General features: G+C 42.2%; 1 protein-coding gene across 1 annotated transcript in view; it reads right to left on the reverse strand.

Moving 5' to 3' along the window:
• TMEM163 (transmembrane protein 163) overlaps positions 1 to 16,064 on the reverse strand; it is a 158,319-nt gene extending 142,255 nt beyond the window's left edge. The window contains exons 1-2 of the mRNA XM_073305305.1: positions 15,675 to 16,064; positions 8,625 to 8,744 (exon numbers count right to left, since the gene is read on the reverse strand). Coding sequence (XP_073161406.1) covers positions 8,625 to 8,744; positions 15,675 to 15,834 — 280 coding nt within the window. The 5' untranslated portion in view covers positions 15,835 to 16,064. The remainder of the gene's footprint in view (positions 1 to 8,624; positions 8,745 to 15,674) is intronic.
• Between the last annotated feature and the right edge of the window lie 281 nt (positions 16,065 to 16,345).

Consider the following 16,345-nt stretch of genomic DNA (forward strand, 5'->3'; position numbering starts at 1 on the left):
CTTTTGTGCTATCGTTTTCCACAGCCAGGGTCCCACTACAGATGTAATATTTCCTGTTCCTATATACTAAGGTCCCTGGCTTAGTGTGCACCTACAATGGGGCAACTACCTTAGTGAATAATATCAGCTGAGTTACAATGGGGCAACTACCTTAGTGAATAATATCAGCTGAGTTACATCAGGGATGAAATTCACCCAAGATAGTAAAGTTGCAGTTGCTGTTATGAAATAACTTTGATTTCCTTGTTGTTTGTGCAATCAAAATCTCACCAGTAAGTCAAAAACACTATGTCAATTCAATGCAATGGTATTTGTTTCTTGCCTTTTAAATAATAAAAAAGGCAATTATGAGTAAAATTTTTTAAAATACAGATTCTATAAGTATTTTGAAAAAAAACTGATCCTAATTGTACTTATTTATTTGTACTGTGCCCAGGATCAATTGCTAGGAATATATTACAAAAATTAAAACCAGCTCTTGATTGAACCCACTCCCATCCAAATTAAAAAATGAAGAGAAAGGCAGAATGAATATATTCATCTGGCATTGCTTGGTCTCCAACAGAAGCAAGAGCATTCCAGAAAAACAAATGCCACAATGGGCATGAGTAGTCTTGAGATTGTCTGGAGACCAGACACTAAGGGCCTTGTAGATATGAACCTTAAGGCTTCATTGATATCAAGGGTTTTATAAATTAAACGTAGGGTGACCATATTTCCCAAAAAGAAAACGGGACATCTCCAGCCACTCGCCCAAGCCCACCACCCTCCCCCCGACAAGGCTGCTGCCCATTGCTGGAACCCTGTCAAACCCCTCCCCCCCCCGACACACACACACACCCCTCCCTCGTGAGGCTGTTGCCCATCAATGGAACCCTGCATGGCTCCTGGCTCCACATGGAGGGTTCCACTGATGGGCAATGGGGGGGGGCCCACAGCATCTCCACTCACACACACCCCGCATGTTCCTCTACACCACACCCCACTTTTTTGACAAAGGTGGGCATTTGTCATGTTTGCTCTTACCAACTGATCAAGTCGGCAACAGCAAATGGGACAAATGCCTTCTTTCGGGGAAAAAAAGTCAGGACGGCCAGGAGAGGGCTTTAAAAAGGGACTGTCCTGGCCAAAACGGGATGTATGATCACCCTAATTAAAGTCTATAATGGCTTTATGGGCACTCAAGGCTTTTATAGCTCTACTCTTAGAACCAACACCTTCAACTGCACTCAGAAGCCAACTGGACTGCAGTGGCCTGCGCAGAGCTCAGAGGCAGGAAGCTGCATTCTGCAGTAGCTGAAGCTTCTGAACAATTGTCAAGAGTAGGACATCTTTGCATCTGACATCAGTGGAACTACTCTTTGAGCTAAAGGAAAAAGCTGCTTCTATTGTCATTCCTATTTTTCCAACAGTCTGGTACACAAAAGAGAAGCATATTCAATGAATTCATTTTTCCCTAGGAAGACTTCCACCCAAGGACCGGGCCAAACCCTGTTTAGCTTTTCTATCCAGATGAAACCAAACAAACTCAGACAGATGCAGCTTCCCTCTTTCAACCATCCAGATGAACTTTCAGTAGCAACTTACTGCGACTTCTACAATTCATCCATCGCAAGGTACCTATGCTACACTATTACACACCTGTTATGCCATTACTAGAGTTTTATACCTGTAGTTTTAAAATATTATAAATCCCTGTGTGTTAATTCACCATTCACAGCCTAAGAACCCTGTCAGAGGGGTCAAATTAATACAGACAACATCAGGATCCAATAGCAACATGGCAAATGACCAAGACATGATGCTGAGGAGTGGAAGCATGGTATTGTGGAGATGTACAGAGATTCTTCCTTCATGCCAATGGTCCATAGGATTTCCAATGTCTTTTCTCACAGCACTACAATCTATATGTGAATTTTGGCTATGCCCACTGCCCCTTTCAACAATAGCCTGGCACAAAGATAGAAGCTAGGCTGCATCATGCAAAGCTAAGCCCCAGCTGCCAGTCATCCTTCCCTAAAAGTACCTTCTTTGCACATGCTTATCACCATTAGTGTCAGATTTATCAACCTCCTTTAAGAATACCATCATATCAAAGACTATGCAAATTCTGCAGGCACAAGCTCAGCCCACTGGAAAAGAATGTCTCACATCACACAGTGACCATTCCAGCTGATTAAGGAGCTGCAAAATTAGTTCTGAATGCAGCTCTAGCTAATCCCGGATGGAAGGATGGGGACTGCATTGCAGCACCAAAAAATGGTGATTGTAAAACAAAATTAGAGATTATTTTAGTTGCAACCACTGTCAGCATGCAGGGAACAAATCTCAACTTCCATCACCCTGCCTCCAAACACACACACACACACCCCTCCCACAATTTTACCATCCTTTTCATGTCTCTACTTTTACAGATGCAGGTCTCATGCAGTCTCACTGCTGGTCCCCCTCTCTAACAGGTTTTTTATGTGCTACTGCAGTAGTGGTGCAATAAGAATGTACAGGACTCCCTGGGGAGAAAATATTATGAGGACTGAAAGAGAAATGTACAGGGAGAACTTAATGACAAATCAAAAGGAAGCAGTAGGAAGGCAGGTTTCAGAGTAGCAGCCGTGTTAGTCTGTATCTGCAAAAAGAACAGGAGCACTTGTGGCACCTTAGAGACTAACAAATTTATTAGAGCATAAGCTTTTGTGGGCTACAGCCCACTTCATCGGATGCATAGAATGGAACATATAGTAAGAAGATATTTATTTATCTACACACACACACACACAGAGAGAGAGAGAGAGAGAACGTGAAAAAGTGGAGTAAGAGGCTAATTAATTAAGATAAGCTATTATCAGCAGGAGAAAAAAAACAAAAAACTTTTGAAGTGATAATCAAGATGGCCCATTTAGACAGTTGACAAGAAGGTGTGAGGATACTTAACATAGGGAAATAGATTCAATATGTGTAATGACCCAGCGACTCCCAGTCTCTATTCAAACCCAAGTTAATGGTATCTAGTTTGCATATTTATTCAAGCTCAGCACTTTCTTGTTGGAGTCTGGTTTTGAAGCTTTTCTGTTGCAAAATTGCCACCCTTAAAAGTCTTTTACTCAGTGGCCAGAGAGGTTGAAGTGTTCTCCTACTGGTTTTTGAATGTTATGATTCCTGATGTCAGATTTGTGTCCATTTATTCTTTTGCGTAGAGACTGTCCGGTTTGGCCAATGTACATGACAGAGGGGCACTGCTGGCACATGATGGCATATATCACATTGGCAGATGTGCAGGTGAACGAGCCCCGATGGTGTGGCTAATGTGATTAGGTCCTATGATGGTGTCACTTGAATAAATATGGACAGAATTGGCATCAGGCTTTGTTGCAAGGATAGGTTCCTGGGTTAATGTTTTTGTTGTGTGGTGTGTGGTTGCTGGAGAGTATTTGTTTCAGGTTGAGGGGCTGTCTAAGCGAGAACTGGTCTGTCTCTCAAGATCTGTGAGAGTGAGGGATCATTTTTCAGGATAGGTTGTAGCTCTTTGATGATGCACTGGAGAGGTTTTAGTTGGGGGCTGAAGGTGACAGCTGGTGACGTTCTGTTATTTTCTTTGTTGGGCCTGTCCTGTAGTAGGTGACTTCTGGGTACTGTTCTGGCTCTGTCAATCTGTTTCTTCACTTCAGCAGGTAAGTATTATAGTTTTAAGAATGCTTGATAGAGATCTTGTAGGCGTTTGTCTCTGTCGGAGGGATTGGAGTAAATGTGGTTGTATCTTAGAGCTTGGCTGTAGAGAATGGATTGTGTGGTGTGTCCTGGATGGAAGCTGGAGGCATGTAGGTAGGAATAGCGGTCAGTAGGTTTCCGGTATAGGGAGGTGTTTATGTGACCATTGCTTATTAGCACAGTAATGTCCAGGAAATTGACCGCTTGTGTGGATTGGTCTAGGCTGAGGTTGATGGTGGGATGGAAATTGTTGAAATCATGGTGGAATTCCTCAAGGGCTTCTTTTCCATGGGTCCAGATGACGAAGATGTCATCAATGTAGCGCAAGTAGAGTAGGGGCATTAGGGGATGAGAGCTGAGGAAGCGTTGTTCTAAGTCAGCCATAAAAATGTTGGCATACTGTGGGGCCATGTGGGTATCCATAGCAGTTCCGCTGACTTGAAGGTATATATTGTCCCCAAATGTGAAACAGTTGTGGGTGAGGACAAAGTCACAAAGGTTAGCCACCAGGTTTGCCGTGACATTATCGAGAATACTGTTCCTGATAGCTTGCTGTCCATCTTTGTGTAGAATGTTGCTGTAGGGGGCTTCTACATCCATAGTGGCCAGGATGGTGTTTTCTGGAAGATCACCGACGGATTGTAGTTTCCTCAGGAAGTCAGTGGTGTCTCAAAGATAGCTGGGAGTGCTGGTAGCGTAGGGCCTGAGGAGAGAGTCCACATAGCCAGACAATCCTGCTGTTAGGGTGCCAATGCCTGAGATGATGGGGCATCCAGGATTTCCAGGTTTATGGATCTTGGGTAGCAAATAGAATACTCCTGGTCAGGGTTCTAGGCACGTATCTGCTTCTGTGCTTTTTCAGGAAGTTTCTTGAGCAGACAGTGTAGTTTCTTTCACTAATCCTCAGTGGGATCAGAGGATAATGGCGTGTAGAATGTGGAGTTAGAGAGCTGCCGAGCAGCCTCTTGTTCATATTCCAACTTATTCATTATGACGACAGCACCTCCTTTGTCAGCCTTTTTGATTATGATGTCAAAACAGTTGTTCCTGAGGCTGTTGATGGCGTTGTGTTCAGCACGGCTGAGGTTATGGGGCAAGTGATTATGCTTTTCCACAATTTCAGCCCATGCACATCGATGGAAGCAATCTGTGTAGAAGTCCAGTCTGTTGTTTCGACCTTCAGGAGGAGTCCATGCAGAATCCTTCTGTTTGTAGTGTTGGTAGGAAGGATTCTGTGGGTTAGTATGTTGTTCAGAGGTGCGTTGGAAATATTCTTTGAGTTGGTGATTTAGAAAGTAGGATTCTAGGTCACCGCAGAACTGTATCATGTTTGTGGACCTGGAGGGACGAAAGGAGAGGCCCCGAGATAGGACAGACTCTTCTGCCGGGCTAAGAGTATAGCTGGAAAGATTAACCATATTGTTGGGTGTGTTAAGGGAACTACTGTTGTGGCTCCTTATGGCATGCAGCAGTTTAGATACTTTAGCAGGAAGGCAGGCAATGTAGTCTGACAGCTATCAAACATCTAGCAGAGCAGGCTCACAAGATGATAGGTACAGTGGAAAGATCGTTCCTCACTGAAACTGAAGATCAGGTCTGTATAGCCAAGACTTTGCCTTTATAAACAAGTAGTAAAAAAAATAGTTTGAATGGGTAGTGAGGAAATAGGGAGGAGGAAATAGCAGGTGTTTTTGCGAAGGACTGTCAGAGTCAGATGACTAAACTGACAACCAGTCATTTATATCAAACAGGCAGCGACCTTTTGATCACCTGGCATGCCTCCTAACTCAGGGATTGGCTAAAGCAGTGGTTCTCAAACTGTGGGTTGGGACCCCAAAGTGGGTCGCATCCCTGTTTTAATGGGGTGGAAAATACACTCCATAAATCTGATGAAGTGGGTTTTAGCTCACGAAAGCGTATGCCCAAATAAATGGGTAGGTCTATAAGGTGCCACAAGTACTCCTTGTTTTGTTTTATTTTTTTAATGAGATGGTCAACTGCTGAAACTGCAAAGGACCATATGGAACAGTCAATACTCAGAGTTCAAAAGGGCTTAAAAAGAATATAAAAGACTCTAGTAATACATTTGTTACATGTTAATTATACAACAATTGATCATTTAAACATGCACAAAGATTTAATGTCAAGATTTGTACTGCATCTGCTTCTAATTCTTAACAAATTTGGGATCTAGATACTATGATGAAAGATGTATTCCAAACACCTAAAATAGGTTGGACATAATCAATATATTTGTAATTATTAACTATTAATGAGCATAAATACAATCACCATCCTGTTAAGACCAAGTTCTGTGCAGAATTGATTGTATTTATAATATGTGGGGGCAAATTCTGCTCTCCCTATTCTTGTCATTTGTCCCAATGAATTAAAGTGAAGGGGCAAGGAGGTGGTCCTTAATTAACATGTTAACAATGTATTACACAAAAAGTGACCCATTGTTCATTCATTGTAGGGTAGCCAACTTCACTATGAAGATGAATAGTGTTTTCATTTTGTACTGTCTATAAAAATTATGCCATTACAATTGTAAGTCTTTTCCTGAGATTACGTGTGTGCTGAATATTTACCATAGCTTTTTATTTATTTATATATATATCTATCTTTAAAAAAAAATTACTTTTACGTGTACGTTCCTAAAGACAGCTGCTCAGGGACTATGTGAAATGAATGCCCTGAAAAACTTACACTCTAAGACCCCAATCCTGTAAACATTTACTCACCTGCTCACATGAGATGTTAAGCAGGTGCCTATTTGCAGGATCAGGGCCTCATTTATGCATTACTAAATACTTTCCAAAGAAAACAAAGGAGATGACTGGTTAAACAAGTAATTAGATGAGAGTTCGTCTTTTACAGTAAACTTTGTTTTCATGTTCTGTCATCACCTCAATCCCCCACACTGAACTCTATTTGTTTTTGTCCAACTGATGTGCCCTATCTGACAACTAGGGCCAATTCCTCAGCTGGTATAAATAGGCATAGCTCCAGTGACTTCAATGGATCGATGCTTTTTTATGCCAGCTGAAGAACTGTCTCCTCAGTTGTAAGCTAGGTCTTTTTTGTTACTTTCCCATACAGTGCCTAACATAATGAGGCCCTGATATCCAATTGCGGTTCCTAGGTGCTACCATAATCATCAACTTCTCATCCCAAAGCATGGCTCTAGGTCTGACTGACCTTAGTTTGCATTATTTTCTCTGACATCCTATCATTTGCTTGTCTTCTACAGTGTCCCACCATCATAATCATACCCACTTTCACATCCTACTCCACCATAATACAAAGAATAAATTATAACCCCCACCACCAGGTAAGGTTTTCAAATAAACTAATTATTCAGAGTAACTTTAAAAATCATCATATTTCACAGAAAAATTGATATTTATAGTCATCTGTTTTTGCACTTATGAATGTCTTACAACTTTCATAAATGAAAGCTGTTTTCAGTGAAACACAACTTCTTCTTGGTATTTCCTAAAATTAAATTAAATCTCTGAAAACAAGTGACTAAAAATAATATTAGCTTTATTAGCTATATTATAAGTAAGTCTGAATAACCAAAATTATATAATCACCTGATCTATGATCTTTATAAAACTTTCATAAACAAAACTCTTTGGAAGGGACAATAATCAATCTTGTTCTTCCAGTGCCAGTATGAAAAAAATTACATTTTGTTCTGCTTCCTGAAAATTCAGTAAACTCAGCTGTCCTACTTTCTCATAAAATGTTTATATTCTATAATGCATTAGATGCTGCTTTAAAAAAGAGACATTTAAGTCAACTATTGTACTTGTTTTTCATATAAATAGCTTCAAGTAATATATGCTGAATTTTGCAGAGAACATTTGGTCAGATTCTAATAATCCCTCTTGGGAGCTGATACCAACTTCCAGCAGCAGGTCCAACATTGCAGATTGGAATAATAAAAAACATATGCTGCTGCAGCTCCCAGAAAATACAAGTCTATCTTTTCCAAAATGAAGGATGACATTCTGAGGATCTCAGAAGCCTCATCTCCTAGCTAGAAGCATGGAGCTTTTCCTTCTTAATGAGCAGTAAACATTCTGGGGTCTAAACAAACAAAAACAAAGAAACAAAGGGAACTATGTTTTGTTTTGTTTTTTATTCACTGCAACATTCAGGTCCCATGATGGGTCTTGTTTTACCCATCAAATTAAATAAAGATCACTGTATTATTACGATAAAATACTGGTAGTAAATGTGTTCTTTTAAAACAAAAAAAGTGCTGTTTAGTGCATTTAAATAAAGACACTTTTACTCAGCAAAAAATTTAAAAAAATAAAAGAAAGCTATAACCCAGTTTTTCACATGATGAAAATGTTGAATTATTTTTTAATTCTCCATATGAAAATGATTACCAGATAGATGTAATTAAATTTGCCTCCCAGAACATAGTCTTATTAAAAAGATTGGGATTTCACTCCCAAAAATTAGCTTTGTGTTAGGGTATTTGACAGCCTAAGAGAAATTATACATCTCCCAACTACATTTCATCTTCTATCTTCAGAGCATTCCAAATACAAGCCTCAGGTAGGTCTAGACTTCTCGTGTTTGACCTCCTTCGCTGAAAGCAATCCACTGTATAATGATTTTTTTAATACTAGTCTGAAAAAATGAACAGATTTCCACATGCACAAATGCTAACGGGAATCAAAATATCCTATATCTTCCTCTGACCTTCAGCAACCCTTGCTGCTGAAGAAAAAGCTATTTTACTAATTTATAAGCACCATGCAGACCCAAGCAGTCTACAAAGAAGTCACTCTACCAGTAATACAGATAATAAAAGCACAAAGCATCCTGTAGAATTTTGAGAAATTCTGATAGTCAAGAAAAAGGCTTAAAGAGTTTAAAATATTCCCAATACTCACTGAAGGCAGCCACTGCAAGAGCCAGTGTAACAACGATGGAGACCCATGAAACCCACAACGCCTTCTTTCTGTAGCTCTGAGCTTCATGAGGTTTTAGCCTTGTACTGCTTTCTAGTAAACCTGATAAAGGCAATACACAAAGCGGTGTGAACATTACGCCTTTAAAAAAAAAAAAAACCACCACACATACGTGTCAATTCAGGACCAAACAGATAATTTTATATGTTGTATATGGTACATTATCAGCCAAATTCTACTCACCTCACTGAATTCAGGTGAATGAAGCTAATAGGAGTGCTTGAGTGACCAACGAGAATATGTTTTGGCTGTAATGTTTCACCTGACCGAGTATTAATTGCACTCATCACCCCAGAAGAGCACTGCAATTTTCAGGTGAGTAAAGGAAGGTTCATAGTAATTTCACTGGGTATGTCTACATAGGGATAAAAGCCCCACAAGCATGGCCATAGCTGGCCCGGGCCAGTTGAATCGAGCTTGTGGCGCTTCAGCTGCCGGGCTAAAAATTGCTGAGTAAACAGTCAGGTTAGGTCTGGAGCCTGAGCTCTGGGATCCTCCACCCTCACAGAGTCCTAGAGCTCAGGCTCCAGCCCAAGCCCACAGCAATTTTTCAGCCACAGTGCCTGTGCCAGCTAACCTGAGCCAGCTGTGCGTTTTTTTTATCCCCATGGTGCTCACCAATACAAGTACACATGAGGGACTTGATCCTGCACCTATTTAGGTCAACGATAAAACGTTAACGGACTTCAATGGTTGAGGATTTGGCCTTAGTTCCAGAAGAGAGCTATAAGAACACAGGAAAACTTGTTTTGGAGTGTCAAGTTCACCAGGTTCACACACCTGAGAAGTTAACTTGCTAATCCATTAAAATACAGTGCTCGAATGGAGTATCAAAGCAGGAGCATACATATTTTAGGATCACACCACTTAGAGCTGAAAAAGACCTATTAGACCTGAAGAAGAGATCTAGGTAGCTCAAAAGCTTCTCTCTCTCATCAACCGAATTTGGTCCAATAAAAGATATTACCTCACCCACCTTGCCTCTCTTTTAGAGCATAACGTCTATCCTCCTGCAAAGGCATACAATCCCCACACAGAGGGACATGAGAGGATCAGGCCTGATCCTGCTCTTACTGAAACCAATGCAGTGGGTGCAGAATTGGGTCCTAGATCTTAACCAATTTTTAAAACTGTTTTTGTCTTTCACTATGCTTTCATAAGAACGGCCATACCGGGTCAGACCAAAGGTCCAGAAAGCCCAGTATCCTGTCCTCTGACAGTGGCCAATGGCAGGTGCCCCAAAGGGAATGGACAGATAATTTCCAATGTATTTATTTATCATCATCAAGTGATCCATGCCCTGTCACCCAATTCCAGCTTCTGGCAAACAGAGGCTAGGGACACCATTCCTGCCCATCCTGGCTAATAGCCATTGATGGACCTATCTTCCATGAATCTATCTAGCTCCCTTTTGAACCCCATTGTAGTACTGGCCTTCACAACACCCTCTGGCAAGTAGTTCCAGAGGTTGACAGTGTGTTGCATGAACAAATACTTTCTTGTGTTTGTTTTAAACCTGCTACCTATTAATTTCATTTGGTGGCCCCTTGTTCTTGAATTATGAGAAGGAGTAAATAAAACTTCCTTGTTTACTTTCTCTAGACCACTCATGATTTTATAGACCTCTATCATATCCCCCCTTAGTGGCCTCTTTTCCAAGCTGAAAAGTCCAAGTCTTATTAATCTCTCCTCATACGGAAGCCGTTCTATACGCCTAATCATTTTTGTTGCCCTTTTCTGAACCTTTTCCAATTCTAACATATCTTTTTTGAGATGGGGCAACCACATCTGCATGCAGTATTCAAGGTGTGGGTTCACCATGGATTTATATAGAGGCAATATGATATTTTCTGTGTTATTATCTATCCCTTTCTTGATGATTCCCAACATTGTTCACTTTTTCGACTGCCGTTGCACATTGAGTGGATGATTTCAGAGAACTATCCACAATGACTCCAAGATCTTTCTTGAGTGGTAACAGCTCATTTAGACCCCATCATTGTATATGTATAGTTAGGATTATGTTTTCCAATGTGCATTACTTTGCATTTATCAACATTAAATTTCATCTGCCATTTTGTTGCTCAGTCACCCAGTTTTGTGAGATCCTTTTGTAGCTCTTTGCAGTCTGCCTGGGATTTAACGATCTTGAGTAGTTTTGCATCATCTGCAAATTTGGCACCTCACTGTTTATCCCTTTTTCCAGATTGTTTATGAATATGTTAAATAGGACTGGGCCCAGTACAAATCCCTGGGGGACACCACTATTTACCTCTCTCCATTCTGAAAACTGTGGAACGCTCCCGTCTCCCCCATCCTAATCCCCAGCTAACAATTCAATTTAAATATCAGAAAAATAGTGATAGTTTTCTACTCCCTCTCTCCCCTGCTTTAAAAAGTTATTTTAATTTAAAATAAAAACCACCTTCTCACCCCCCTCCCCGTCTTCTTTTAGCCCTAATTATGATATTCATTTAATTAAGGGCTGTTGTTTTTTTAAATATATTCCCTTTCATGAGAAACTGTAAAATCTGATCCAGCTCTGTTCCACCCATGATCTCTGGAATATTTTGTTTTACAAATGTAAAAGCCAGTCAGTCTTCTCCAGGGCTTCTTCCAGGGTGTCTGTCACTTTGTCAGAAAACACACATGTTTGAAAAGGGAAACTACTGTAGGGCTCTGAATTTGTAAAACTAGTGTAAACAAACATGAGAAGCAGCATAGTTTAATGTCTTGGAAATGGGATTGGGCATTAGATTTAGGATTAGAACTAGGAATTCCTATCACTAACTCACTTTGTGCTCTTGGGAAAATCACTTAACCTCACTGCCTCAATTTCCCCATTGGTAAACAGGGATAATATTTGCCTAGGATGCCTCTCAAGGGTGTTGTGGGATTAATTACTTAACGTTTGTACAGTTTTTTCACACATAATTATTAAATTCTTTATGTGCCAAATTTTGCCCTCAGTTTCATACATTCAACTCTAATTATCTTCAAGAGGAGCTGCACACTTATAGGTAAGAGAAGAATTTGGTCCTATAATAAGAGATCCTATTTCTTAATTTTTATGTTTAAATTGCATTTATTTTCAACACACATTTAATGCTTTTCAAATTACCAGACTGATAGCCCTCAAGGCTTTGATTCCTCTGAATACTCACAAACAGGTCTGGAATGGGTAGCAACAATACAAATTTCCCACTTAGTCTGCCTAGAAGGACCATTGCACGCAGATCAGAGGGTAATTCCTCCTTCATATCCATTCAGTACTAGTCTTGTCTGCTGCCACTGCCAACATTTTCAATGGTGGCTTTTCTGGGACTAACACCTAAAAACAGGTCTAGAAATAAAGATAAGATTTCATTATTCTAATTGTATAACCACAGAGAGAACATCTCTCCTTGTTTTTTGGCGTTCTTTTTTCTAGAAGCGTTTAATGGTTCTACTTTAATGTCCAAATTCTGTCCAGATGTAAAGCTTTTGGCTGATTTTGGCTCTGAGGTGAAACAAACATGAGGTAGAATGACACATTCTTTAAATACATCATCCAATTTCCAGGTAACAGACAGCTGCAGCCATGAAGACCAAGGCATACAATAGAGGTTTATGAATCATACAGAATCTTAGCTAAATAAAAGGAAAAACATTCACAGCCAGCTCCTTTTTATCGCTAATTGTAATTCAAGTGCCAAGAGTGCTCCCCACAGCATAAGATTCAGCTCCTTAATTTCATAAAATGAAAGCACCCCTGCTATGAGAGCTACACTGTAACGTGTATGTTAAAAATGATTGGAATATTCTTGGTTAGCAGAATGTAACTTTTTTTCTCCTCCCTAAAATAAATCACCTAATTTTATTTATTTACAATTCTCCCCCCCCCCGCCCCAGAAGCACCATCTCATTTTAATGAGTCCTAGGGGACTACATTCATACATACACACATATTCATGCAGCTGCCAAACACACAGCATGAAAATCCTTTTACAAAAAATATTAGCTCATTAATTTACATACAGCAAACAGATTCATGAGAGAGAGCTTTTGATCTTTTCACTGCATGTTACAAAACAATGTTTAATTTTAACTGACCACAGCACATTTTGGACCATCTTTAAATATGACCTGCATTGCTACAAAATGACAAGCTTGCATCTATTGACAAGATTTCTCCACCCTGAAACTGAGGTGCTGAATAATTTTGCTGCAAACAATAACTTGATTTAGCACCTAAATATCCCTAAAGTAAAGATGATGCATTTGTTAAATGCATTGAATTTGGTAAATTTTATATTATGTTTCACCACCTAAACATACATAGTTCACAAAAAATTACTACATTAAATAATAATTCCAGAACACAAGATGTTTATGAAGTGATACCATATGCTGATTTAACAGAAGTTTGGTTGTATTTTTGACTAAAATTGCATTTTAAAATGTCACGTTTGAATTTCTATGGTGTTGGGATTTTTAATTAAAAAAAATAAAACCCTACTGTATGATTACAATGTTAAATCAAGGGCCTGATCCAAAGTCAATTAGAGTCCATGGAAAGACTTTCATTAACTAAGGAAAGCCCTTAAAGAACCATTTCCCCCAAATACTTCAGTGACCTTTTTTGACTTAAAATGCAAAAGGATCCTTATAAGTACTTAAAAAATTACTGAAGCCAACTGCATTAGAGAGTCATACCTATATGACTATGTCTACATTTATGATTCATTGGAAAGAGCCACTGTAAAAAGTGCAATATTTCAACAATATTATAAACAAACCACAAAAATCATACTGAAACTTTTCCTGGAAATACTGGGGACAGTGAGACAGCTTACTTGAGTCTTTCCCCTTTAACCCTACTACAGGCCAATTTAGCTGGGGAGTCTCTTCTCAAAATCTCCCTTGATTTTAAAGGTGCCAGCTCTGACCATTTTATCACAAACCTCGTGACAGAGGGTGGGGGGGGGTGCGCAAATTAAGTTTCTCTAGATCTCCAAATTCCTGCCAAACTTTTGAATTTTTACCATGGTCAAAATGGTTGATGTTTCCCATTACTTCCAATGGAACTAAAGCCACAAGCTGCCCTCTGTCAAGATGTCTACCATTTTCACATATTATTAGTAGTATTTTATTATGTATTTGTATTATCATAGCACCTAGGAGCTCCAGTCATGGATCAGCCTTTGGCCCTCAAAGCAAGGCACTCCCTAGTAAAGATGGGCACCAATTCTCATATTTTCCCCCCAATATGACTGAAGCCCAGATCGACCTCAAGGAAGATGGTCATGCCCTTATACTCTATGGCTAGGGAACTGGAAAGGAACAGTGAAGAAAAAGGAATATGGGGGGGGAAGGGGCCTGAGGAGGACTAAGGAGATGGAGGGAAATGTGGGGTACAGGATGGGAACTAAGGAGGTGCAGGGGAATGTGGGGTGCAGACAGTAAAAGGAGGACAGTAAAGGAGGGAGAACGAGAGGAAAATATAGGGGGAAGATGAGGGGCAATACACTGTGTGGGAGCATAGCGAGTGAATGCAAGTGAAGCACGAGTTGGGGCATGGAGGGAGACAGCGGTGCAGAAGGAGAATAGAGAGGGATAAAATGGCAGCTTCCTACAACCAGAAGATAGGCTAGGGTAAGCGGAGTGCAGTGAAGCCTGCATTTGTGTATGTGTATTTAAGGTTGAATTTTGAATCTGTAAAGATCACACACAGTTTAGAGGTTGGCAGCTTCTCCCAGAGAGTCTAATAAGAGGGCAGGTAAAAAAAAAAACAAACCACTATTTTTTAAATTTAATGATTTGGGGGGAGATCTGACTCATGATTTTTGAATGGTTTATTGTTGGCAATGGTGGAATTTGCACATTTGGGGGCACTATAGATTTAAGCACGGCCTCATGGCCCACCAAAGCCCCCTAGAGAGCCTCCCCTGATGGGCTCTTGGCAGCTGCTGCATCAGCAAACAGCAGCCTTTCTATAGGAAGTAGGTTAGCAGAGACTCCAGCACTGACTGTCCCTCCTTGGAGTCCCCTCATTGACCCCCTCCCTTTTTAACACTGATTTACTTCCTTGAGGTACTTCCCCCCCTCTCCCATTCATCTAGGGCGCAGCCTCTGGGACACCTCATCTCTGATTCCCTAGGCCTGACTGCATCCTTGGGGATTCTCCCACCCACCCCACTCTGTGATGGAAAGGTTAGATTGGCTATATATCTGAGCATCTCCATGACCTGCTTAGGCTGTCTGCCTCTCATCTGGAAAAGAAGTGCTGTTCTGAGGCTGTGGTGGTGGCAGCATGGGGGAAGGCATAGGAACAGAGTATATAGGGTGGGTCTTAGGAAGCTTCTGGGGACAGGCGGTTGGGGTAGTTATTAGAGGGGCTGAGGAGGAGGATTAAAGAGAGGGTTGCAGATACCAACGTTAAGCGAGTTGTAAAGCAAGGGACAGGTGCAGGGGGCATAGGGTGTGTACTAGAAGGGCTTGCAGGGGTGATGAAGGCAAAAGAGTTGTGGGTATTTTGAGGGGTGGGCAAGGATTACTGAAGAACGGTATGTGGTTTGGGGTCCGTTATGGGTGGTTCAGGGTCGGTGGTGGGTGTTAGGAGGCAATTATGATAATGGAGTGTCTGTCGGAGGGAACGCTAGGAGGCTGCAGAGGGGATATGGTGAAGGAACATGTGTTAGAAGGGCTGCAGGGAGTGACTGAGGGAGGGGTAAACATTCGGGAGACATGTAGGGAGTGATGGGGCACTGAAAGGGGGATCATGGGGGACAGCAGAGGTGCCCGCGGGGGTGATTGAGAAGAAAGTTGGATTTGGGAAAGGTTGCAGTGCGGTGATTTAGGACGGGAAAGATTATTATGGGGCTACGAGGAGTGACTGAGGGGAGGGATGCAGGGTGTGATGGGGGGCCTGCCGGGGGTGATTTAGGGGAGTATATGGGGTGAGGGAGGCCAGGCCGTGGGGACGGGGCTCACCTCTGTCCTCCAGCCCTTCGCTGAACTGTCCGCTCTCCCCGATCCGGAGCTGTTCCTCCCGCTGGTCCCGGGAGGGATAGGGCGGGGCGGTCCTGGGGGGCTGCACGATGGTGAGGTCCGGGGGGCTGGCTGGGTCGCCCCCGGCTGCGGCCGGCTCCATGTCTCGCGGCGTGGGAGAAGGCGGCAGGAGAGCGTGGCAGGGCAGCGCGGAGTGAGCGGAGCATCCAGCACAGGGCGGGGAGGAGACTGGGCTCAGAGCATCAGGGGGATGGGGACAGCCGGCAAACAAACTCCCCCGGCGGCTCCCTCCAGCGGCTCATAGCCAGGTGAGGAACCAGAACAGCCGCCCGGCTCTTCGGATGGGGCGGGGGGGAGGCTGCAATCAGCCCCCACCCTCCAGCAGCTGCGGGGAGGGCTGGAATTAGAGGCCCCGCCCAGCCCCAGAGAGGAGCTCAAGGGAGCTGCAGTGGGTGACCCCTCCTAGCGGGGGGGCGGCGGCGCTGTAATCAGAGTGTCCACCCCCCCAGGTCCCGGGCTGCATGGCGAGCGGACACCCGAGGGGAGGGGGTTGCTGCAGGCCATGCACAGCACCCTGCTGAGGGGGCGTCCCACGCGCGGCTGGGACTCGGCACCTCTCTGTGCCGGTGGGGCGCTGGAAAGGGGAGGTATGG

Source organism: Lepidochelys kempii, chromosome 11, assembly GCF_965140265.1.
Source record: "Lepidochelys kempii isolate rLepKem1 chromosome 11, rLepKem1.hap2, whole genome shotgun sequence".
NCBI classification, from domain to species: Eukaryota; Metazoa; Chordata; order Testudines; family Cheloniidae; genus Lepidochelys; species Lepidochelys kempii.